The sequence below is a fragment of the Antennarius striatus genome, chromosome 18, assembly GCF_040054535.1.
Source record: "Antennarius striatus isolate MH-2024 chromosome 18, ASM4005453v1, whole genome shotgun sequence".
Classification (NCBI taxonomy): Eukaryota; Metazoa; Chordata; class Actinopteri; order Lophiiformes; family Antennariidae; genus Antennarius; species Antennarius striatus.
Window position 1 is genome coordinate 700,001 of NC_090793.1, and position 22,500 is coordinate 722,500.

The 22,500-nt window shown below is 48.9% G+C and overlaps 2 protein-coding genes and 1 non-coding gene across 3 annotated transcripts; 2 read left to right on the forward strand and 1 right to left on the reverse strand.

Annotated features, from left to right (window-relative positions):
- The first annotated feature begins 8,337 nt into the window (after positions 1-8,337).
- LOC137612557 (granulocyte-macrophage colony-stimulating factor receptor subunit alpha-like) lies at positions 8,338-15,332 on the forward strand. Its single transcript, XM_068341140.1, has 11 exons — positions 8,338-8,542; positions 9,428-9,552; positions 10,392-10,441; positions 10,887-10,960; positions 11,066-11,106; positions 12,256-12,407; positions 13,480-13,655; positions 13,733-14,011; positions 14,132-14,228; positions 14,327-14,408; positions 14,489-15,332. Exons 4-11 carry the CDS (start codon positions 10,894-10,896, stop codon positions 14,573-14,575), a joined length of 981 nt encoding a protein of 326 aa, XP_068197241.1. The 5' UTR covers positions 8,338-8,542; positions 9,428-9,552; positions 10,392-10,441; positions 10,887-10,893; the 3' UTR covers positions 14,576-15,332.
- Positions 15,288-15,359, reverse strand: trnae-cuc (transfer RNA glutamic acid (anticodon CUC)). Its single transcript has one exon. It is a non-coding gene; the product is annotated as a tRNA-Glu (tRNA).
- Positions 15,360-15,697: 338 nt separating this feature from the next.
- On the forward strand, positions 15,698-21,851 carry catip (ciliogenesis associated TTC17 interacting protein). The gene is made up of 8 exons (XM_068341129.1): positions 15,698-15,911; positions 16,067-16,308; positions 16,389-16,475; positions 19,669-19,830; positions 19,910-20,031; positions 20,497-20,573; positions 20,720-20,781; positions 21,172-21,851. Exons 1-8 carry the CDS (start codon positions 15,794-15,796, stop codon positions 21,379-21,381), a joined length of 1,080 nt encoding a protein of 359 aa, XP_068197230.1. The 5' UTR covers positions 15,698-15,793; the 3' UTR covers positions 21,382-21,851.
- The last annotated feature ends 649 nt before the right edge of the window (positions 21,852-22,500 follow it).

Here is a 22,500-nt window from a genome sequence, read left to right on the forward strand (position 1 = left end):
AAGAGAAACGAAGGGAAAGAGGAAGAGGGTAAATGTATTTTAAAGTAACTCGAAGCCTCCGTCTGGGATGAGGAAGCAGTGAGACGCTGAGGTGTGTCTTATAGGTGTGTGTCCTTCAGGCTCACACACACACACACACACACACACACACACACACACACACACACACACACACACACACACACACACACACACACACACACACACACACACACACACCTCTCTACAATCAGAAATCAGTGCCTGGCTGCAGAGAGAAAAGAGAATTCATTAAAGTCAGCCACCCACGCTGGGCCGGATAGACGGAGAGGAGACGGAGGTAAAGAAGGGAGGAGGGGTAACGGGTGGGGGTGGGGGTGGGGGGCAAGAAGGGAGAAAGAGAGAGGGATGGACTCGTCTCAGCGGGGGTCCATCAAATGAAGAAGATGAAGAGAAAAACTCTTCAGGAGCAGAAGGAGGAGAGGAGAGAAGGATGCTGGAGGAGGCGTGTTGGCCAGAGGCTGTTGCCGTGGTGATGCCGAGGCGACTGAGATTACGTGTGTTTCACCCTGTATTGTTGAACTGTCGAGCCTCCAGACACCCCCCCCCCACCTGCTCAGCCGCCAATAGGGAGCCCTGGCATCCTTCTCCTCACCTGACTGACAGCCAATCAGACGCAGCCGTTCTCTCCTTCCCTCACCTCCTCGTCTCCTCCTCATCCCTCCTAATCCACACAGCGCTAATCTGGTTAACTAGAGCTGTTTCTGTAATGAACAAAAGCCTAATCTAATTCCCCTTTAGCACTAATTAAGAGATTATTGACCTCACATAGGATTAACAGAGCCGGATTAACAGAGCCGGATTATCAGAGTGGGATTATCAAAGTGGGATTATCAGAGTCGCCGGCCGACACCCGGTTGGACGAGGAGGCAGCGGTGCAGGACAGCACTCCTTCAGATAAGATGAAGAAGAAGAGGAGGTGTTATCTGAGCGCCTTTGAGACACACACACACACACACACACACACACACACACACACACACACACACACACACACACACACACACACACACACACACACACACACACACTCCACTTTAAGCCTTTAACTGTCCAGAATGTCAGCAGCCGTCTCCGACACTGTCACAAAGAGTGAGAGGGAGTGCCAGTGTGTGTGTGTGTGTGTGTGTGTGTGTGTGTGTGTGTGTGTGTGTGTGTGTGTGTGTGTGTGTGTGTATGTGTGTGTGTGTGTGTGTGTGTGTGTGTGTGTGTGTGCATTTGAGAGAGAGAAAAAGAGAGAGACGTGCAGCAGAGATGGGTGTCCTTGAAAGAGGACAGAGGTGTTCAGCTGAATCTAATGTGATGGAGGAAACTGCTGGAGCATACACACACACACACACACACACACACACACACACACACACACACACACACACACACACACACACACACACACACACACACACACACACACACACACACACACACACTGCTGTTGCATCAATAACATTCTTTTCCGGGTAGAAAACAACATTTGTTGGGATAAATTTGTGTGAATCCCACTCAGCCCCCCCACAGGCCGGGCTTTTCTCTCTGTGGCGGGGGGGAGTGGGGCGGGAGGAGGGGGGAGTGGGGTGGGTTTGAGGTGGGGGGGGCAGGCCGGGGCCTCAGCATCATTATCATCGGCAGCGGGACCTCTCGGATGCGCCGACAGCGGATCAAAGGAAGCCTCTGGATCTGTAACGGCGCCACGGTCGACCATAATCCCCCCATTGATCTCCTTCACTCAGTTCAGTCCCGCCGAGGCTTCTGGGTAAGACACGCCGAGGAATGTCTGTCAGGGTTTGCAGCTCCGTGTGCAGGTCTGATGAAGCCACGCATGTTCTTCTCCTCCTAGCGTGTTTCTTCTCAGTGAGGTGGTGTTGTGTTAATGAGGGAGTCGTCTGCATAGAGCTCACACAGATCACCGTTAGCTTAGCGGCTACAAGCAGCTAGCGCCCGCCGCTAGGAGGCACATCGCTACAGCCTGTAGGACGCTGACCCTAACCCCTTGAAGTCGGCTGGAGCAATAGGGTCGGCTCCGCCTCTCTGGGGCGCCATCTGTTCAGGAGGAGTCCATTTCACCTGTGTCTTCATGTTATCACCTGTGTCTTGATGTTTTCACCTGTGTGTCTTCATGTTTTCACCTGTGTCTTCATGTTATCACCTGTGTCTTCGTGTTTTCACCTGTGTCTTCGTGTTTTCACCTGTGTCTTCGTGTTTTCACCTGTGTCTTCGTGTTTTCACCTGTGTCTTCATGTTTTCACCTGTGTCTTCATGTTTTCACCTGTGTGTCTTCATGTTTTCACCTGTGTCTTCATGTTTTCACCTGTGTCTTCATGTTATCACCTGTGTCTTCATGTTATCACCTGTGTCTTCGTGTTTTCACCTGTGTCTTCATGTTTTCACCTGTGTCTTCGTGTTTTCACCTGTGTCTTCATGTTTTCACCTGTGTCTTCATGTTTTCACCTGTGTGTCGTCATGTTTTCACCTGTGTCTTCATGTTAACACCTGTGTGTCTTCATGTTTTCACCTGTGTCTTCATGTTTTCACCTGTGTGTCTTCATGTTTTCACCTGTGTCTTCATGTTATCACCTGTGTCTTCATGTTTTCACCTGTGTCTTCATGTTTTCACCTGCGTCTCCATGTTTTCACCTGTGTCTTCGTGTTATCACCTGTGTCTTCATGTTTTCACCTGTGTGTCTTCATGTTTTCACCTGTGTCTTCATGTTTTCACCTGTGTCTTCATGTTTTCACCTGTGTGTCTTCATGTTTTCACCTGTGTCTTCATGTTTTCACCTGTGTCTTCATGTTTTCACCTGTGTATCTTCATGTTTTCACCTGTGTCTTCATGTTATCACCTGTGTATCTTCATGTTTTCACCTGTGTCTTCATGTTTCCAACTGTATGTCTTCATGTTTTCACCTGTGTCTTCATGTTTTCACCTATGTCTTCATGCTATCACCTGTGTCTTCATGTTTTCACCTGTGTCTTCATGTTATCACCTGTGTGTCTTCATGTTTTCACGTGTGTATCTTCATGTTTTCACCTGTGTCTTCATGTTTTCACCTGTGTCTTCATGTTTTCACGTGTGTATCTTCATGTTTTCACCTGTGTCTTCATGTTTTCACCTGTGTCTTCATGTTTTCACCTGTGTGTCTTCATGTTATCACCTCGGTGTCTTCATGTTATCACCTGTGTGTCTTCATGTTTTCACCTGTGTGTCTTCATGTTTTCACCTGTGTGTCTTCATATTTTCACCTGTGTCTTCATATTTTCACCTGTGTATCTTCATGTTTTCACCTGTGTCTTCATGTTATCACCTGTGTATCTTCATGTTTTCACCTGTGTCTTCATGTTTTCACCTGTGTGTCTTCATGTGTTCACCTGTGTGTCTTCATGTTTTCACCTGTGTCTTCATGTTTTCACCTGTGTATCTTCATGTTTTCACCTGTGTCTTCATGTTATCACCTGTGTATCTTCATGTTTTCACCTGTGTCTTCATGTTTCCAACTGTATGTCTTCATGTTTTCACCTGTGTCTTCATGTTTTCACCTATGTCTTCATGCTATCACCTGTGTCTTCATGTTTTCACCTGTGTCTTCATGTTTTCACCTATGTCTTCATGCTATCACCTGTGTCTTCATGTTTTCACCTGTGTCTTCATGTTTTCACCTGTGTATCTTCATGTTTTCACCTATGTCTTCATGTTTTCACCTGTGTGTCTTCATGTTTTCACCTGTGTCTTCATGTTATCACCTGTGTCTTCATGTTTTCACCTGTGTCTTCATGTTATCACCTGTGTCTTCATGTTATCACCTGTGTGTCTTCATGTTTTCACCTGTGTGTCTTCATGTTTTCACCTGTGTCTTCATGTTTTCACCTGTGTCTTCATGTTTTCACCTGTGTCTTCATGTTATCACCTCGGTGTCTTCATGTTATCACCTGTGTGTCTTCATGTTTTCACCTGTGTGTCTTCATGTTTTCACCTGTGTGTCTTCATATTTTCACCTGTGTCTTCATATTTTCACCTGTGTATCTTCATGTTTTCACCTGTGTCTTCATGTTTTCACCTGTGTCTTCATGTTTTCACCTGTGTCTTCATGTTTTCACCTATGTCTTCATGCTATCACCTGTGTCTTCATGTTTTCACCTGTGTCTTCATGTTTTCACCTGTGTATCTTCATGTTTTCACCTATGTCTTCATGTTTTCACCTGTGTGTCTTCATGTTTTCACCTGTGTCTTCATGTTATCACCTGTGTCTTCATGTTTTCACCTGTGTCTTCATGTTATCACCTGTGTCTTCATGTTATCACCTGTGTGTCTTCATGTTTTCACCTGTGTGTCTTCATGTTTTCACCTGTGTCTTCATGTTTTCACCTGTGTCTTCATGTTTTCACCTGTGTCTTCATGTTATCACCTCGGTGTCTTCATGTTATCACCTGTGTGTCTTCATGTTTTCACCTGTGTGTCTTCATGTTTTCACCTGTGTGTCTTCATATTTTCACCTGTGTCTTCATATTTTCACCTGTGTATCTTCATGTTTTCACCTGTGTCTTCATGTTTTCACCTGTGTCTTCATGTTATCACCTGTGTATCTTCATGTTTTCACCTATGTCTTCATGTTTTCACCTGTGTGTCTTCATGTTTTCACCTGTATCTTCATGTTTTCACCTGTGTATCTTCATGTTTTCACCTGTGTCTTCATATTATCACCTGTATGTCTTCATGTTTTCACCTGTGTATCTTCATGTTTTCACCTGTGTCTTCATGTTTTCACCTGTGTCTCCATGTTTTCACCTGTGTCTTCGTGTTATCACCTGGGTCTTCATGTTTTCACCTGTGTGTCTTCATGTTTTCATCTGTGTCTCCATGTTTTCACCTGTTTATTCATGTTTTCACCTGTATGTCTTCATGTTTTCACCTGTGTCTTCAAGTTTTCACCTGTGTATCTTCATGTTTTCACCTGTGTCTTAATGTTTTCACCTGTGTGTCTTCATGTTTTCACCTGTGTGTCTTCATGTTTTCACCTGTGTCTTCATGTTATCACCTGTGTCTTCATGTTATCACCTGTGTGTCTTCATGTTTTCACCTGTGTCTTCATGTTATCACCTGTGTGTCTTCATGTTTTCACCTGTGTGTCTTCATGTTTTCACCTGTGTCTTCATGTTTTCACCTGTGTCTTGATGTTTTCACCTGTGTCTTCATGTTATCACCTGTGTGTCTTCATGTTATCACCTGTGTGTCTTCATGTTTTCACCTGTGTGTCTTCATGTTTTCACCTGTGTGTCTTCATGTTTTCACCTGTGTCTTCATGTTTTCACCTGTGTCTTCATATTTTCACCTGTGTCTTCATGTTTTCACCTGTGTGTCTTCATGTTTTCACCTGTGTGTCTTCATGTTTTCACCTGTATCTTCATGTTTTCACCTGTGTCTTAATGTTTTCACCTGTGTGTCTTCATGTTTTCACCTGTGTGTCTTCATGTTTTCACCTGTGTCTTCATGTTATCACCTGTGTCTTCATGTTATCACCTGTGTGTCTTCATGTTTTCACCTGTGTCTTCATGTTTTCACCTGTGTGTCTTCATGTTTTCACCTGTGTGTCTTCATGTTTTCACCTGTGTCTTCATGTTTTCACCTGTGTCTTCATGTTTTCACCTGTGTCTTCATGTTATCACCTGTGTGTCTTCATGTTATCACCTGTGTGTCTTCATGTTTTCACCTGTGTGTCTTCATGTTTTCACCTGTGTCTTCATGTTTTCACCTGTGTCTTCATGTTTTCACCTGTGTCTTCATGTTATCACCTGTGTGTCTTCATGTTATCACCTGTGTGTCTTCATGTTTTCACCTGTGTGTCTTCATGTTTTCACCTGTGTCTTCATGTTTTCACCTGTGTCTCCATGTTTTCACCTGTGTCTTCATGTTTTCACCTGTGTATCTTCATGTTTTCACCTGTGTCTTCATGTTTTCTGACCTCATCAGGGAGGAGTTGTAGTCGTGATCCGGATCAGGTGTGTGGGTGTGTTTGGTCAGCAGGTGTGAACGTGCTCTGCCTTCACACCTGTTCACGTGCGTCAGTGGGTGAGACTTCACTGCACGTGCGTTCGCCTCATAAACAGTTATGATTCATAGAACAACTCACACACACACACACACACACACACACACACACACACACACACACACACACACACACACACACACACACACACACACACACACACACACACTTACGATTTCTCCGAGCTCTGCAAAATACATTGATAAGCACGCGCGTGCACGCGCGTACACACACCGCGGTGTGTGAAAGTGGGTCAGCGGTGGAGCGGGGGGGGGGCTTTAATGCTGAGCGCATCCGCTGAGCTCATTTGCATATTCATGTGGGTGGCGATCAAAATGACAAACACGCACAAACACACGCAGCACAAAAATAAGAACGCGCGTGCACACACACACACACACACACACTCATCCATCCCACACACGTGCCCGGGCGCGCACGGGGAATGACGTGCACGCGTACGTTCATACACTAAGCGCAGACCCGGGATCTGTGGATATTGTAACTGTCAGCGCGCCGCGGGGGGGTGGGGGCGCATTTGTGTTCCACACGTTCTGATGGGGGGACCTAACACGAGCCGCGCCTGTCAATCATCCTCACCCCCCCCCCACTACTCTTCCTCCTTGTGTTCTCCTCCATCTCCTACCGGCAAAAGCCGTGACCATTTTTCGCGCAGTGAACTCTGGGTAATACCGGCCGCCCCGCAGTGTGTCTCTGGTGTGTGTGTGACACAGCGAGGCCTGATCACGTGATTCACTTCAGAATACTAATGTCCCTCTGATCTCCTGCTTAAAAAAACACTGTGGGCACACACACACACACACACACACACACACACACACACACACACACACACACACACACACACACACACACACACACACACACACACACACACACTCTCTAATCTGCTTTAACCAGACCCACAGAGATCTCATTACTCAGATGGAGCTATTTGTTTTTCTCCCCTCCTAACAGACGATAATTAAATTTTCATGTAAAGATGAAATTATTTGATTCAACACAAAGTCTCTGGTTTCCACCGGTGGGCGTGGATCCGTGTTCACGCTGCTCTCAGCACGCCGCCTCGTTATCCCAGAACCCCCACGTGTTCACACGTTCCTTTATCAGGACGTCCGTCAGGGTCAGGGGTCACGCTGCTAATGTGGCTAATGAGAATTAGCTGCTAATGAAGGAAACTTTGCAGCATTCTGTGGGTCATGTGATCTGTTTGAACATAAATAGGATCTGCTGGCGTCTGGCTCGGAGTGTCCCCTGCTGAGATAGGTCCCAGAAACCCCTGTGACCCTCGAAAACAGATGAACATAGTAACTCCAGACGACATAAACCAAGTTTTGTGTGTGTGTGTGTGTGTGTGTGTGCGTGCGTGCATGCGTGTGTGTGTCTGTGTGTCTGTGTGTGTGTGTGTGTGTGTGTGTGTGTGTGTGTGTGTGTGCGTGTGTGTGTGTGTGTGTGTCTGTGTGTGTGTGTGTGTGTGCGTGTGTGTGTGTGTGTGTGTGTCTTGATTCGGTGAACACAGCTCATTTCTCTGTGAGCTCCTCCTGTGGTTTCACTGATCACCTGCTCCCCCCCCAGCTCCTCCCTGAGGTACGCCTCCAGCAGCAGCTTCAGGGGCCCCACTGCCTGCACCTGAGGGGCCCCGTTTCTTCTGGGTGTCTCTCCCCCAGCAGCATGGTGCAGGGGCTTGATGATGCCTCAGGAGGGGCCGCCTCAAGGCGACCAACTCCGTCGGGTGTTTGGGCGGATTGAATGTGTGATCTCACCTGTGGAGCAGGTGAGGACGGAAGCATAAGGTCACATTTAGTTTCTGAAGACACAAACACACAATATTTGAAGCACACAAAAGTAATTTCCCTAAGGAGATCAATAAATGTTATTTATTTATTATTTTTATGTTTTTATGTTTTTATTTATTTATTTATTCATCTATTTATGTGTCTTTATTCATTTCTCCATGAATGATTTTAATCCATAGAGACTCAACTCACCTTTACTTTAGTTCTGTTTACAGCAGCGGTGACGGACGGCTAAACTAGCCTATTAGCACCGCCCAGCTGCCGCTGGACCAATCAGAGCAAAGGGGGCGGGCCTTCCTCCTCCTGCAGCCAGCAGCGGATCGGCTCCAGCCATTCACGTGCAGGCAGCGCCATCTGGTGGGCGGACTGTGCGAGCAGGAAGTGGGCGGGCTGCTGCTAACAGGAAGTGCTTGCACCAAGCCGGAAGTGGTTGTGTCCTACATGTCGCTCCGGGATTTGGCGGCCAGTCTGAACGACCCGGACTACCTGAACTGGCTGAAGGCGGGTCAGTCTCTGGTCCTCCTGGGGGACGGCCTGCGCCGCTTCATGGACCCGGTCCTGAGGGACTTCCACCGGGACCTGCTGAACGCGAACCCCCGGCTGAGGAGGCCCTGCGGGTCGGACTGCAGACCGAGAGGGACGGCGGTGAGTCCGGTCGTCACGTCCACACGGAGCCGGGTGTTAACGGAACCGAACCGGATTCTCTGGTTCCGGTACCGACCTCACCACAACGAATGTTTCCCATGGTCTTTGAAAACTCCGGTTCCGAGTCTGCGTGTGAACGTGGAACCGGAGTGACACCAGGTCAAGTTCTGATGACGTCACAGCTACTTTGGGAAAAGCCCAGAGAGAAGTTACTGTTTATAATAATAATATAATATTATAATAATTTATATTATAACATAATGAATTTATTTATATATATAACAATATGATTCATATATAGTAATAATATATAATTATATAAAGTTCTACTCTACTCTCGACTAATATCGTAAACAGTAAATATTATTTTTAAAAGTAAATATTATATGTAATTATTATTTAATATGTACTTTAAATATATATTATATATAATATTTACTTTTATATATAATATGTACTCTATACTATACTGTATATATATGATATTGTTTATTTAAATACATTCATGTACATTTTATATACATATATAATAAACACATAAATACAATAGTTACTGTGTTTATTCTGTGTGAACATTTCCTATTTTATATAAATAAACGTGATCATGTGTGACACGTGTTGGTCTGACATACGTGTGTCCTGAATATAAAGGGTTAACATGGACATACTGGAGGAACATTCGTGTTCCTGTATCACAGACGAGTATTAAACACAGTATTGATCTGGATGGAACCTTATCATTAGAGGTGATTGGTGATGAGACGTGTGTGTGTGTGTGTGAGTGTGTGTGTGTGTGTGTGTGTGTGTGTGTGTGTGTGTGTGTGTGTGTGCTGGACCTGGATCTGTCCATATGCGTTCTGGATGGGATGCACTGTCCCGACTCAGACGACATCCAGACGGATTTCTTCAGCCAATCAGAGATCAGCAGTGAGTTGATCCTCCAATGGGAGGCCCAGGTGCTGCAGGAGCTGCTGTGTGCTGCTGAGGAGGAGGGTGAGACGAAGGCTCAGGTGAGTTCGTGCTGGTGCAGGTACATCTGCAGCCTCTAGAACATGTGACCTGAATAAGGGGCGTGGCCCGCAGGCGGCTGAGCGCCTGGAGACGATGGGACGCTTCCTGAGGGCCAACGCCGACTTGCAGGACCACTTCACTGGGGGCGCTGGGGGCCACAGGAGGGGTTGTAAACACATGTGTGTGAATGTTTTATTAAACCTTTTTTAATCAGCCGATTCGTTTAGACTCGTTAATGTCTCCATCACCTGTTGCTAGGCAACCTCCTCCCCTGGAGGGGGATCAGCCAATCAGAGATCAGAGCAGTCAGCATTTTTAAAAAACTTTTCTAAACATTAATTTGTTGTCAGGTGAACATCATGTCAGAAACGATTAGGAAATGATCTCGTTCAGCTTCACAGAGCGTCAGAGTTTTAATTTACACGTCAGAATCTGACGTCACAACGAGACGTTTTCCGCCTGTTTGCATCCAAACAGGCGGAAAACGTCTCTATCATGATTAAAATTGTAATTAAAATAGAACCAACATTTAAAGCATTGAACACTGAAACATTGCTAAGACACTGAGCCTGATTAAATGTAGAGATCTGTGTGGTGTAAGGGGGCGGGGCTGACCCAGCTGACATCATGAAATGGGCGGGGCACAGACGGGACAAGTTCACCTCAGGCGGTTTCTCTCACCTTACTGTGATGCTGAGGTAAACATAGTTCAAGCTTTACGCACAGACCCCCAGTGACGCCCCAGTGACGCCCCAGTGACCTCTGAGCTCTCCCGTGGGGGGGGGGGGGTGACTCAGATTGTTTCCTGAAGCTGGTGTCACGCTTCTTCTTTCTTCAGAACGACGGTCGTCTGCAGTCGGACGAGGACGAGTGGACGCACAGCAGCAGGTAAGAACACTCCGTCCCACTGGGACGTCCCCGTCCACGATGTGAACGCTCCTGCTGGTCAGAAGTAAAGCAGTTTAAAACAACATGGGAAGAAAGAATAAGAAAGAATGGTATTTAAACAAACGAGGTCATTAGATTTGAAAAAAAAAAGATGTGCTCAACATTTGTAGCTGAACACGACAAAAGAAACTGGAGAAAGAACTGAACACAGCGCAGTTAACTGTGTGTGAGTGTGTGTGTGTGTGTGTGTGTGTGTGTGTGTGTGTGTGTGTGTGTTATTACTGTCCTCATTGAATTTGTGTTTCACTCTGATTACTGTAAGTTTCTAAATGAGGGATTTAGAAAGAGGAAGTAGAAACAGCCAGGGTGTGTGTGTGTGTGTGTGTGTGTGTGTGTGTGTGTGTGTGTGTGTGTGTGTGTGTGTGTGTGTGTGTGATACTTCTAGATTGGACATGAAGCTGTTTTCTCTCCAGTCATTACTTTGGTCCAGTCTCCTGGTTTTGTGTGCATCGCAAAGTGGTGGGTAATTTAATGACACACACACACACACACACACACACACACACACACACACACACACACAGTCGGTGTGTGTGACTACAGATATATGGTGTGTCCTTACAGAGGATGATGACCTGGATGTCTGCTGGGATGAAGACGTTTCTGTGAGAAGTTATTTTAGTCCAGATGAAATAAAACCTTTAGTTTAAACACAGGTTTAACTGTTCTGTTCTATATTAACTCTGTTCTATGTTAACTCTGTTCTATGTTAACTCTGTTCTATGTTAACTCTGTTCTATGTTAACTCTGTTCTATATTAACTCTGTTCTATGTTAACTCTGTTCTATGTTAACTCTGTTCTATGTTAACTCTGTTCTATGTTAACTCTGTTCTATGTTAACTCTGTTCTATGTTAACTCTGTTCTATGTTAACTCTGTTCTATGTTAACTCTGTTCTATGTTAACTCTGTTCTATGTTAACTCTGTTCTATATTAACTCTGTTCTATGTTAACTCTGTTCTATGTTAACTCTGTTCTATGTTAACTCTGTTCTATGTTAACTCTGTTCTATATTAACTCTGTTCTATGTTAACTCTGTTCTATGTTAACTCTGTTCTATGTTAACTCTGTTCTATGTTAACTCTGTTCTATGTTAACTCTGTTCTATGTTAACTCTGTTCTATGTTAACTCTGTTCTATGTTAACTCTGTTCTAGGTTAACTCTGTTCTATGTTAACTCTGTTCTATATTAACTCTGTTCTATGTTAACTCTGTTCTATGTTAACTCTGTTCTATGTTAACTCTGTTCTATGTTAACTCTGTTCTATGTTAACTCTGTTCTATGTTAACTCTGTTCTATGTTAACTCTGTTCTATGTTAACTCTGTTCTATGTTAACTCTGTTCTATGTTAACTCTGTTCTATGTTAACTCTGTTCTATATTAACTCTGTTCTATGTTAACTCTGTTCTATGTTAACTCTGTTCTATGTTAACTCTGTTCTATATTAACTCTGTTCTATGTTAACTCTGTTCTATGTTAACTGTTCTATGTTAATTCATGTCTATATTCTTTCCTGTATTATTTTCTATACTAATTTGTTTATTAATCTCTATATTAATTTATTTCTTTATGCATTCATATATCAATTATTTTCGATATTAATACTTTTTTATATTAATTTCTACGTTAATTATTTTCTATATTCTTTTATATATTATTAATTTCTACGTTAATTATTTTCTATATTCTTTTATATATTATTAATTTCTACATTAACTCTTGTCTACGTTCTCTATCGCTGACGTTCTCTCAGTTCTTCTCCGTTTCGTCGCTGGAGGGAGGTTCTGTGGAGGAGGAGGTGGTGTCGGAGAACTTCCTGTGTCTCGTCCGACCGACGCAGCTCCTCAACTGTTCCTGGTGGTTCCCTGTCCTACATCAGGACGCCCAGCTGTCTGTCCACATCAGGTTCACACCCGATCCACACCTGATCCACACCTGATCCACACCTGATCCACACCTGATCTACACCTGATCTACACCTGATCCACACCTGATCCACACCTGATCTACACCTGATCCACACCTGATCCACACCTGATCCACACCTGATCTACACCTGATCCACACCTGATCTACACCTGATCCACACCTGATCCACACCTGATCCACACCTGATCCACACCTGATCCACACCTGATCCACACCTGATCCACACCTGATCCACACCTGATCCACACCTGATCCATACCTGATCCACACCTGATCCACACCTGATCCACACCTGATCCACACCTGATCTACACCTGATCCACACCTGATCCACACCTGATCTACACCTGATCCACACCTGATCCACACCTGATCCACACCTGATCTACACCTGATCTACACCTGATCCACACCTGATCCACACCTGATCCACACCTGATCTACACCTGATCCACACCTGATCCACACCTGATCCACACCTGATCTACACCTGATCCACACCTGATCCACACCTGATCCACACCTGATCTACACCTGATCCACACCTGATCCACACCTGATCCACACCTGATCTACACCTGATCTACACCTGATCCACACCTGATCCACACCTGATCTACACCTGATCTACACCTGATCCACACCTGATCTACACCTGATCCACACCTGATCCACACCTGATCTACACCTGATCTACACCTGATCTACACCTGATCCACACCTGATCCACACCTGATCCACACCTGATCCACACCTGATCTACACCTGATCTACACCGGATCCACACCTGATCCACACCTGATCTACACCTGATCCACACCTGATCCACACCTGATCTACACCGGATCCACACCTGATCCACACCTGATCTACACCGGATCCACACCTGATCCACACCTGATCTACACCTGATCCACACCTGATCCACACCTGATCCACACCTGATCCGCGTGTGATGATGAACCGGTACCAACACGTGTGTGTGTGTGTGTGTGTGTGTGTGTGTGTGTGTGTGTGTGTGTGTGTGTGTGTGTGTGTGTGTCTCCAGTGTGTGTGACCACAGCAGGACCCTCCAGTCGGTCGCCGTTCGGTTGGATGAACGAGTCGGCTGGATGTCTCTGAGTCTGGAAGCACCGCCGACGTCATCCGTCGTCATCCGGTTTAACGTAACCGTGGGCAACCGCTGGACGGTCTACAGCCGCTCATACGACATGGAGGACATCGGTGACGCTGCAACACCAGCTAACTAGCGCTAAATACTCATTAGCTTAGCATTAGAATGCTAACCTGTTGTCCCACAGAGGTCCTGGCCCCGCCCCCCAACATCTCCGCCTCCGTTGCCAGTGGAGACCTGCTGGTGGCGTGGGGTCTGCCCCACAGCCGCGGCCCCACCAACCCCTCCTGCTTTGAGTACCAGCTGGACGTGGGCGACCAGGAGGCGCCCCGACATGTGAGGAACCAGCTGACCTACAGGGAGGCGGGCGTGGACCCGGGTCACGCCTACCGGGTGAGGATCAGGACCCGCATGAGGGCCGCGTGCCAGCAGGACCCCCACTGGAGCGACTGGAGTCAGCCCATCGGTGGGTTCGCGTCCCGATCGGCGCTGCGTTTTCACTGGTCGATATGTGGAAGTGTAAATAAAGTTTTTTTAAATTGCACGAATGAATGAATGAATGAATGATGAAGGGATTGATCCACAGTGTTGGAACAAGTTCAGGAAGTCGACGTCGTCCTGATTGTGGTTTCACTTGGATTACCCATAATCCTCCTGGCTGTGCTGCTGGTCGTGTGTCGGAGGTAACGTGTGTGTTTCTGTTCTTTAACAGGACGACACACACAACTGCATCTCGTCACGTGTGTGTGTGTGTGTGTGTGTGTGTGTGTGTGTCTTTCAGGGTGTGTAGGGTTTTATTTCCTCCCATTCCTCACCCGTCACCAGCGTTTCTACTTTTCTTGAAGAAAAACGAGGCCTTCAGTGTAAGTCCACTCAAACCCACTCATGAACATCACCCACAGTGGCCACTGGTGTCCAGCTTGATGGTTTGATGTGTCCCCAGTCCCTCCATCCAGTGCTGTCACCTGTGCCTCTGGAGGAGGTCACTGTGGTCCAGGACGCAGGACAGAACCCTGGACAGACGTTCTGAAATCCATCTGCTTTCTGTAGGACGAGGCGGAGCTAATCGTCTCGTCTCCGGCTGCTATTTCAGCCTCACGGGGTCACAGGGGTTGCTGGAGTCTGTCCAGGCTGGCTTGGGGTGTGTCACCTGTGCCTCACGGGTCCACCAGCGTTATGGTTCAACACCAACAGAACCAGAGATACGACGGACGGCTGCTGCTTGGCTTGGCACTGTTCACACCTCTACTGGGGCACAGGTGCTGATGTCGCTCTACTGGGGCACAGGTGCTGATGTTGCTCTACTGGGGCACAGGTGCTGATGTTGCTCTACTGGGGCACAGGTGCTGATGTCGCTCTACTGGGGCACAGGTGCTGATGTTGCTCTACTGGGACACAGGTGCTGATGTTGCTCTACTGGGGCACAGGTGCTGATGTCTGACATTAATCTGACTCAAAGTTCACCACAATATTTCTGCTGTAGTTGAACATTTAAATTTAGAAAGCATGACATTATGGTAACCTGATGTATTTGTGTGTATTTGTCAAAGCTCGTCAGTTCAGCAACAACTAGCGTGTGCTATCGGCTAGTTGGCGAGCCTACATGATTGTTAGTTACGGCTGTCATTCGGCTGCTTTGCTGTTACCTTCTGAGTGCTGCTTTAATAAATTCATTGGATAAAAATGAGTTTATAATGTTATTAACAGTCCATCGTTTCTGTTATTAACGGTGAGAAAAGAAGTTCCCTGACCGGGAATCGAACCCGGGCCGCGGCGGTGAGAGCGCCGAATCCTAACCACTAGACCACCAGGGATCTGATGATCCTAGACATAATTTCTGTTATTATATATACTCTTGCATGTTAAACATGTTTATGTATTATGTTTTTAATGTTTAAAATCAATTACCACGAAAAAAAAAGATCTTTTTAAAAAGTCTTAATAAATTAATTTCTATAAATCATGACGTTTGTCTCTGTCTTAAACAACAGCTTTATTTTCCACATGAACCCGCCGTCCGATCTAAACTATTGTAAACTTCTGATGTGAATTCAGTAAATGTATCTTTATTTTATCTTTCCTTCCCCTTCATCCCGCACATCCGTTTGCGCACTTCCGGCTTCGCGGTGCTGTGACCTCGTTGCCATGACAACAGAGGACTCTTTGGGAAAAGGAGCCGCAGACCGGAGCGCGTTAAAACTCCATCATTAAGCTGCTTCAACTGACTTTAATCCGCCGTTGGAAACTAATGGACCCCCCCCGGGACGACGCGACCCCCGCCGGTGCCTCAGCGGAGGCAAAGGGACCCCATCACGGAGGGCAGGTGAAAGCCTCTGATGACGTCATCGCGTTCCTGTCCGACATCGGTGAGTCTTTGCGTTCTGGACCCGCCGGGGTGCGCGCAGGTGCGCGCGCAACGCGCCACCAGGTGCGCAAGGTGTGCAGAGCGCGCGCCACCTGCTCCTGTCACCTCCCGGAAACACGGAAACGAGGGTCACGTGGGTCTCTTCCACCCAACCAGAGCCCACGGAGCTGCAGAGATGCGTGTTTTCTGAATCCCTCGTGACCGTGTCGGAGGCGGGGCGTCACCTGGGCCGGTTCCGCGTGTCCGTGGAGCTCGCGCACCTGGCGGGGCGGGCCTGTGTGATGCTGCGCGCGCAGAGCGAGGGGGCCATCGATGACGCGCCTTGTGGGACCACCGTGACGGCGTTCATCACCACCGACCTGCAGGTGCTGGAGGAGGAGCTCCACCAGTACGTCCAGGTGAGTCGTCACGAGGTCTTCCACTTCCTGTTCGCACCTGGCCCCGCCCCCCTCCCACCGTTTGTTCTTCTATCCTCCAGCTCGAAGGCCGACGTTTGGACCGCAGGTGTCACGTGGTGCAGCGGGAGGGGCAGCTGATGGTCCACCAGGTCACCACCGTGGGGGAGGTGAGTCCGTGTGGGACGGTTCTGTAGGACGTGGGGTCACCTGAGGTCCTCCTGAGGTTCTATGGGATGTGAGTTCTCCTGAGGTTCTGTGGGATAGATAGACAGATGGCCCTGAATTTAGACATGGTCCTGCTCCCCGGAGGCGTCTCCACAGAGTCCAGGCTCAGCCCGACCACTGAGCCCGCTCTATGGATGAGTCTGTTCAGACGGTCCATATCTCTTTTCCTGGCCCCCCCACCCCAACACACAATGGCGTATGACAGCACACTGGAGACTACGGACTGATAGAACATGAGAAGGAGCTCAGGACAGATGTTGAAGGAGGCCAGCCTCCTCAGGAAGTACATCCTGCTCTGCCCCTTCTTGTACACACAGTCCCAGTTGAGTGACCAGTCCAGTCTGCTGTCTAGCTGCAGTCCCAGGTACTGATAGTTTCCTACCCCCCCCACCTCACTGCCCTCCATGATCACCGGCTGTGGAGAGGGAGGTGCCCGCCGGAAATCCAGCACCATCTCCTTGGTCTTGGAGACGTTGAGCTGGAGCTGGTTCTGTTGGCACCACCTGTACCCCCCCTCATGCAGCCACCAATGCCCTGTACCCCCCCTCATGCAGCCACCAATGCCCTGTACCCCCCTCATACAGCCACCAATGCCCTGTACCCCCCCTCATGCAGCCACCAATGCCCTGTACCCCCCTCATCACCCTCCCGGATACATGCCACTATCGCGGTGTCATCGGAGTACTTCTGTATGTGGCATGTATCCGAGTTGTGCTTGAAGTCTGATGTGTAGAGGGTGAAGAGAATGGGGGAGAGAACGGTCCCCTGTGGCGCCCCCGTGCTGCTGGTCACCATAGAAGACAAACAGGAGTCTTGGGGAGATCTTATCCGGTCCAGCCGCCTTATAGGGTCGAAGCCTCCTCAGCGTTATCGTCACCAGGTCTGCAGTGATGATGGTCTCCGTCGTGGTGGGAGCAGGAGGTCGTGGCGAGGTTGGAAGTCCAGTGGTTGAGGTGGGGCCGTTGAGCTTCGCAGCTCTTGGAGTGGGCTCGGGAGAAGTGGCAGGGGTGGAAGGAGAGGAAGCACAGGAGGAGGGAGCATCAGTGGAGCGGTCTGCAGGACAGGAAGAGGCCCGGGACGAGGAGCCGGGAGTGGTGGGGGAGCTGAACCGATTGAAAAAGCTGTTTAGTTCATTCGCTCGTTCAATATTCCCCTCCACAGTGCTGCGCCCTTTCCCGTGTCCGGTGATGGTTCTCATCCCATTCCAGACCTCCCGCACTTGGTTGCGTCCCAGCTGCTTCTCCAGCTTCCTCCTGTACGCCTCCTTGGCCTCCCTCAGGCAGAGTCTCACTTCCTGCTGGGCCTTCCTCATCTCCTCCTCGTTCTTGCTCCTGAACGCCCGCTTCTTCCTGTTCAGGACAGCCTTGACTTCCTTGGTTACCCAGGGTTTGTTGTTGGGGTAACACCTGACTGTCCTGACAGGGGCCACGGTGTCCACACAGAAGTTCATGTAGTCTGTAAAACACTGAGCTGCCCCCTCAATGTCCTCCCCATGTGAGCCCACAATAACATCCCAGTCGGTGGTCTGGAAGCAGTCCCTCAGCATCTCCTCTACTTCCGGGGACCACCTCCTGACCTGTCGTGTTGTTGCTGGCAGCCGTTTCACCAGCGGGATGTAGGTGGGCTGTAGGTACACTAGGTTATGGTCTGATTTACCTAGTGGAGGGAGGGGGGTGACGGTGTATGCCTCCTTAGCATTAGCGTAGAACAGATCGATGGTTCTGTTCTTCCGTGTGGGACAGTCTACACACTGGACCATAGTGGGGAGAGATGAGTCCAAGGTGACGTGATTAAAGTCACCGGTGATGATGACGAGCGCCTCCGGGTGCCGGGTCCGAAGAGCAGAGGTGGTCCCACAGATGTGGATGTGGGTTCTCCTGAGGTTCTGTGGGATGTGGGTTCTCCTGAGGTTCTGTGGGTTCTCCTGAGGTTCTGTGGGTTCTCCTAAGGTTCTGTGGGATGTGGGTTCTCCTGAGGTTCTGTGGGTTCTCCTGATGTTCTGTGGGTTCTCCTGAGGTTCTGTGGGATGTAGGCTCTCCTGAGGTTCTGTGGGATGTGGGTTCTCCTGAGGTTCTGTGGGTTCTCCTGAGGTTCTGTGGGTTCTCCTAAGGTTCTGTGGGATGTGGGTTCTCCTGAGGTTCTGTGGGTTCTCCTGATGTTCTGTGGGTTCTCCTGAGGTTCTGTGGGATGTAGGCTCTCCTGAGGTTCTGTGGGTTCTCCTGAGGTTCTGTGGGATGTGGGTTCTCCTTAGGTTCTGTGGGTTCTCCTGAGGTTCTGTGGGTTCTCCTGAGGTTCTGTGGGTTCTCCTGAGGTTCTGTGGGATGTGGGTTCACCTGAGGTTCTGTGGGTTCTCCTGAGGTTCTGTAGGATGTGGGTTCACCTGACGTTCTGTGGGTTCTCCTGATGTTCTGTGGGTTCTCCTGAGGTTCCTAGGATGTGGGTTCTCCTGAGGTTCTGTGGGTTCTCCTGAGGTTCTGTGGGATGTGGTTTCACCTGAGGTTCTATGGGTTCATCTGAGGTTCTGTGGGTTCTCCTGAGGTTCTGTAGGATGTGGGTTCACCTGAGGTTCTGTGGGTTCTCCTGATGTTCTGTGGGTTCTCCTGAGGTTCCTAGGATGTGGGTTCTCCTGAGGTTCTGTAGGTTCTCCTGAGGTTCTGTGGGATGTGGGTTCACCTGAGGTTCTGTGGGTTCATATGAGGTTCTGTGGGTTCTCCTGAAGTTCTGTGGAATCACCTGAGGTTCTGTGGATTCTCCTAAGGTTCTGTGGGATGTGGGTTCTCCTGAGGTTCTGTGGGTTCTCCTGAGGTTCTGTGGGATGTGGGTTCTCCTGAGGTTCTGTGGGTTCTCCTAAGGTTCTGTGGGTTCTCCTGAGGTTCTGTGGGATGTGGGTTCACCTGAGGTTCTGTGGGTTCTCCTGAGGTTCTGTAGGATGTGGGTTCACCTGAGGTTCTGTGGGTTCTCCTGATGTTCTGTGGGTTCTCCTGAGGTTCTGTAGGATGTAGGTTCACCTGAGGTTCTGTGGGTTCTCCTGATGTTCTGTGGGTTCTCCTGATGTTCTGTAGGATGTGGGTTCACCTGAGCTTCTGTGGGTTCTCCTGTAGTTCTGTGGGTTCTCCTGAGGTTCTCTGTGTGCAGGACGTGATGGAGGAGAGCGTTTCTCACCCCGCGTCTGAAGGTCTGGTGACTGAAGGCTCCAGTCTGCTCCTGCTGCGCCTCATCGCTCTGAGGAGGAACCTACCAGAACCGCTGACCTTTGTGTCCTTGGACCAGGGGTCACACCTGGTCCATGTCACGTTTGTGAGTGTCCACACCCACGTGACCCCCTCCTCCCAGGTGGGCGATCTCCTGCCCACTAACCCCGGTTCCCTGTGGTCAGAGGGGGCTGGGCCTGCAGCAGATGGAGGTCGGAGGTCACCTGGCGGAGGTGTTCGGGGTGGAGAAGACGCTTCACGGCGCGGATGGCGCCTCCAGCTGGAGGAACTACTTCCTGCTTGACGGGTGAGATCAAACACTTCCTGTTTGTGGCTTCAGAGGTGAGTCGGTGTTCACACCTGTCCAAACACACACCTGTCCAGACACACACCTGTCCAGACACACACCTGTCCAAACACACACCTGTCCAGACACACACCTGTCCAGACACACACCTGTCCAGACACACACCTGTCCAAACACACACCTGTCCAAACACACACCTGTCCAGACACACACCTGTCCAGACACACACCTGTCCAAACACACACCTGTCCAGACACACACCTGTCCAGACACACACCTGTCCAGACACACACCTGTCCAGACACACACCTGTCCAGACACACACCTGTCCAGAAACACACCTGTCCAAACACACACCTGTCCAGACACACACCTGTCCAAACACACACCTGTCCAAACACACACCTGTCCAGACACACACCTGTCCAGACACACACTGACCGTTACACCTGTGTCGTGCATCAGACACCTGGCCAGCAGACAGCAGGTCGGATCCCCGGTCGCCATGAGACGAATGCCGTCGCCATCGCCACGGCAACCAGGTGACCATCGCTTCACATACAGAAGCTGCTTCACAAAGAGACTGTTAAATATGATTTAATGTGTGTGTGTGTGTGTGTGTGTGTGTGTGTGTGTGTGTGTGTGTGTGTGTGTGTGTGTGTGTGTGTGTGTGTGTGTGTGTGTTTAGAGATAATCCCCCTGCTTTGGGAAGAGGACATGGAGATGCGCTCCAACTTCCTGGGCAGAAAGGTAAATAACGATGTTGATGTCACCTGACTGCTTCATCCGACCCATCCGACCCGTCTGACCCATCCGACCCGTCTGACCCATCCGACCCGTCCGACCCATCTGACCCATCCGACCCGTCTGACCCATCCGACCCGTCTGACCCATCTGACCCATCCGACCCATCAGACCCATCCGACCCGTCCGACCCATCCGACCCATCTGACCCATCCGACCCATCTGACCCATCTGACCCATCCGACCCATCAGACCCATCCGACCCGTCCGACCCATCCGACCCATCTGACCCATCCGACCCGTCTGACCCATCCGACCCATCCGACCCGTCTGACCAATCCGACCCATCCGACCCATCCGTCGACACCAGGTGAACGTGTGCTTCTCATTGGACAGGCGGAGCTGAAGACCGACCACGCCTCCTACCTGAGGCGGCATCCAGAGATCCGGGCCCTCATGTCTGACTTCCTGCAGTTCCTGTTGCTACGGAAACCAGATGACGTCTACCAGTTCGCCAGAGAGTACTTCCTGTCGTTCGCCTCGCGCCGTCCTCCAGAAACCAGCCTGACAGCCCCCCCACCGGGAACCAGCATCAACCCCCTGTAGTTGTTCACTAGTCTAAGGGAGGGGGTGGATGTTTAGCCCACCTGGACAGGTGACTAGTACCTGGACAGGTGATTAGTACCTGGACAGGTGATTAGTACCTGGACAGGTGACTAGTACCTGGACAGGTGATTAGTACCTGGACAGGTGACTAGTACCTGGACAGGTGATTAGTACCTGGACAGGTGATTAGTACCTGGACAGGTGATTAGTACCTGGACAGGTGATTAGTACCTGGACAGGTGATTAGTACCTGGAATAGGGGTGATTAGTACCTGTACAGGTGACTAGTACCCGGACAGGTGACTAGTACCTGTACAGGTGACTAGTACCCGGACAGGTGACTAGTACCTGTACAGGTGACTAGTACTCGGACAGGTGACTAGTACCTGGACAGGTGACTAGTACCCGGACAGGTGACTAGTACCTGGACAGGTGACTAGTACCTGGACAGGTGACTAGTACCTGGACAAGTGACTAGTACCTGGACAGGTGACTAGTACCTGGACAGGTTGAAGCTGTGTGATCGTTGTTGATTTGAATAAAGTTGTTTCTTTTAGCTTTATTTTCTCGTTTGCTCTCTGGTTCGGTGACGTGCGTTCAGGTGAGAACGGCCTCACCTGTCATCATAACAGACAAAAATGGAACTAATAAATTAAATGGTTCTATTTGTCCACTGATGTGTATTATAAAGTTATTTAATGTTTAACGTCACCAATTTTAGGTTACTTTTACTCAAAATTGCTGAATTTTCACATTTACTGCTGAAATCCTGATCAGAGACCTGCGGTGAGTCATTGATCATGGATTGATCAATGACTCCACTAGCTGTGCTGGTAGCTAAACAGACCATAATGCTGTCTCTCTATACGTCACTATTAAAATGTTCAAACACGTTTGATCTATAAACTAAATTCCAATAATTTATCTAATGTATATAATGTTGTGTTTTTCTATCAACAACTCCATGTACGTAACGTCTCTCTGGAGCTGAGCGGTCCTGAAACCGCTGGGAAAAGACATGAAGTGAGGCACGCAGTTCTCCTGCCTCATGGTAGGGGGCGCTGCTGATCCCAGGGATTCTTCTTCCTCAGTCGTAGAAGTGACAGTAAACTAATCTAT

Bases quoted from the DNA above. Each gene is read 5' to 3' on its own strand.
- LOC137612557 (XM_068341140.1), top strand. From the start codon at position 10,894: ATGAAGCTGTTTTCTCTCCAGTCATTACTTTGGTCCAGTCTCCTGGTT. The intron at 12,408-13,479 runs GTTCACACCCGA...GTGTGTCTCCAG, and splicing joins CAGCTGTCTGTCCACATCAG to TGTGTGTGACCACAGCAGGA. The intron at 14,409-14,488 runs GTAAGTCCACTC...ATGTGTCCCCAG, and splicing joins AGAAAAACGAGGCCTTCAGT to TCCCTCCATCCAGTGCTGTC.
- catip (XM_068341129.1), top strand. From the start codon at position 15,794: ATGGACCCCCCCCGGGACGACGCGACCCCCGCCGGTGCCTCAGCGGAG. The intron at 15,912-16,066 runs GTGAGTCTTTGC...CCACCCAACCAG, and splicing joins CGCGTTCCTGTCCGACATCG to AGCCCACGGAGCTGCAGAGA. The intron at 20,574-20,719 runs GTGACCATCGCT...GTGTGTGTTTAG, and splicing joins GCCATCGCCACGGCAACCAG to AGATAATCCCCCTGCTTTGG.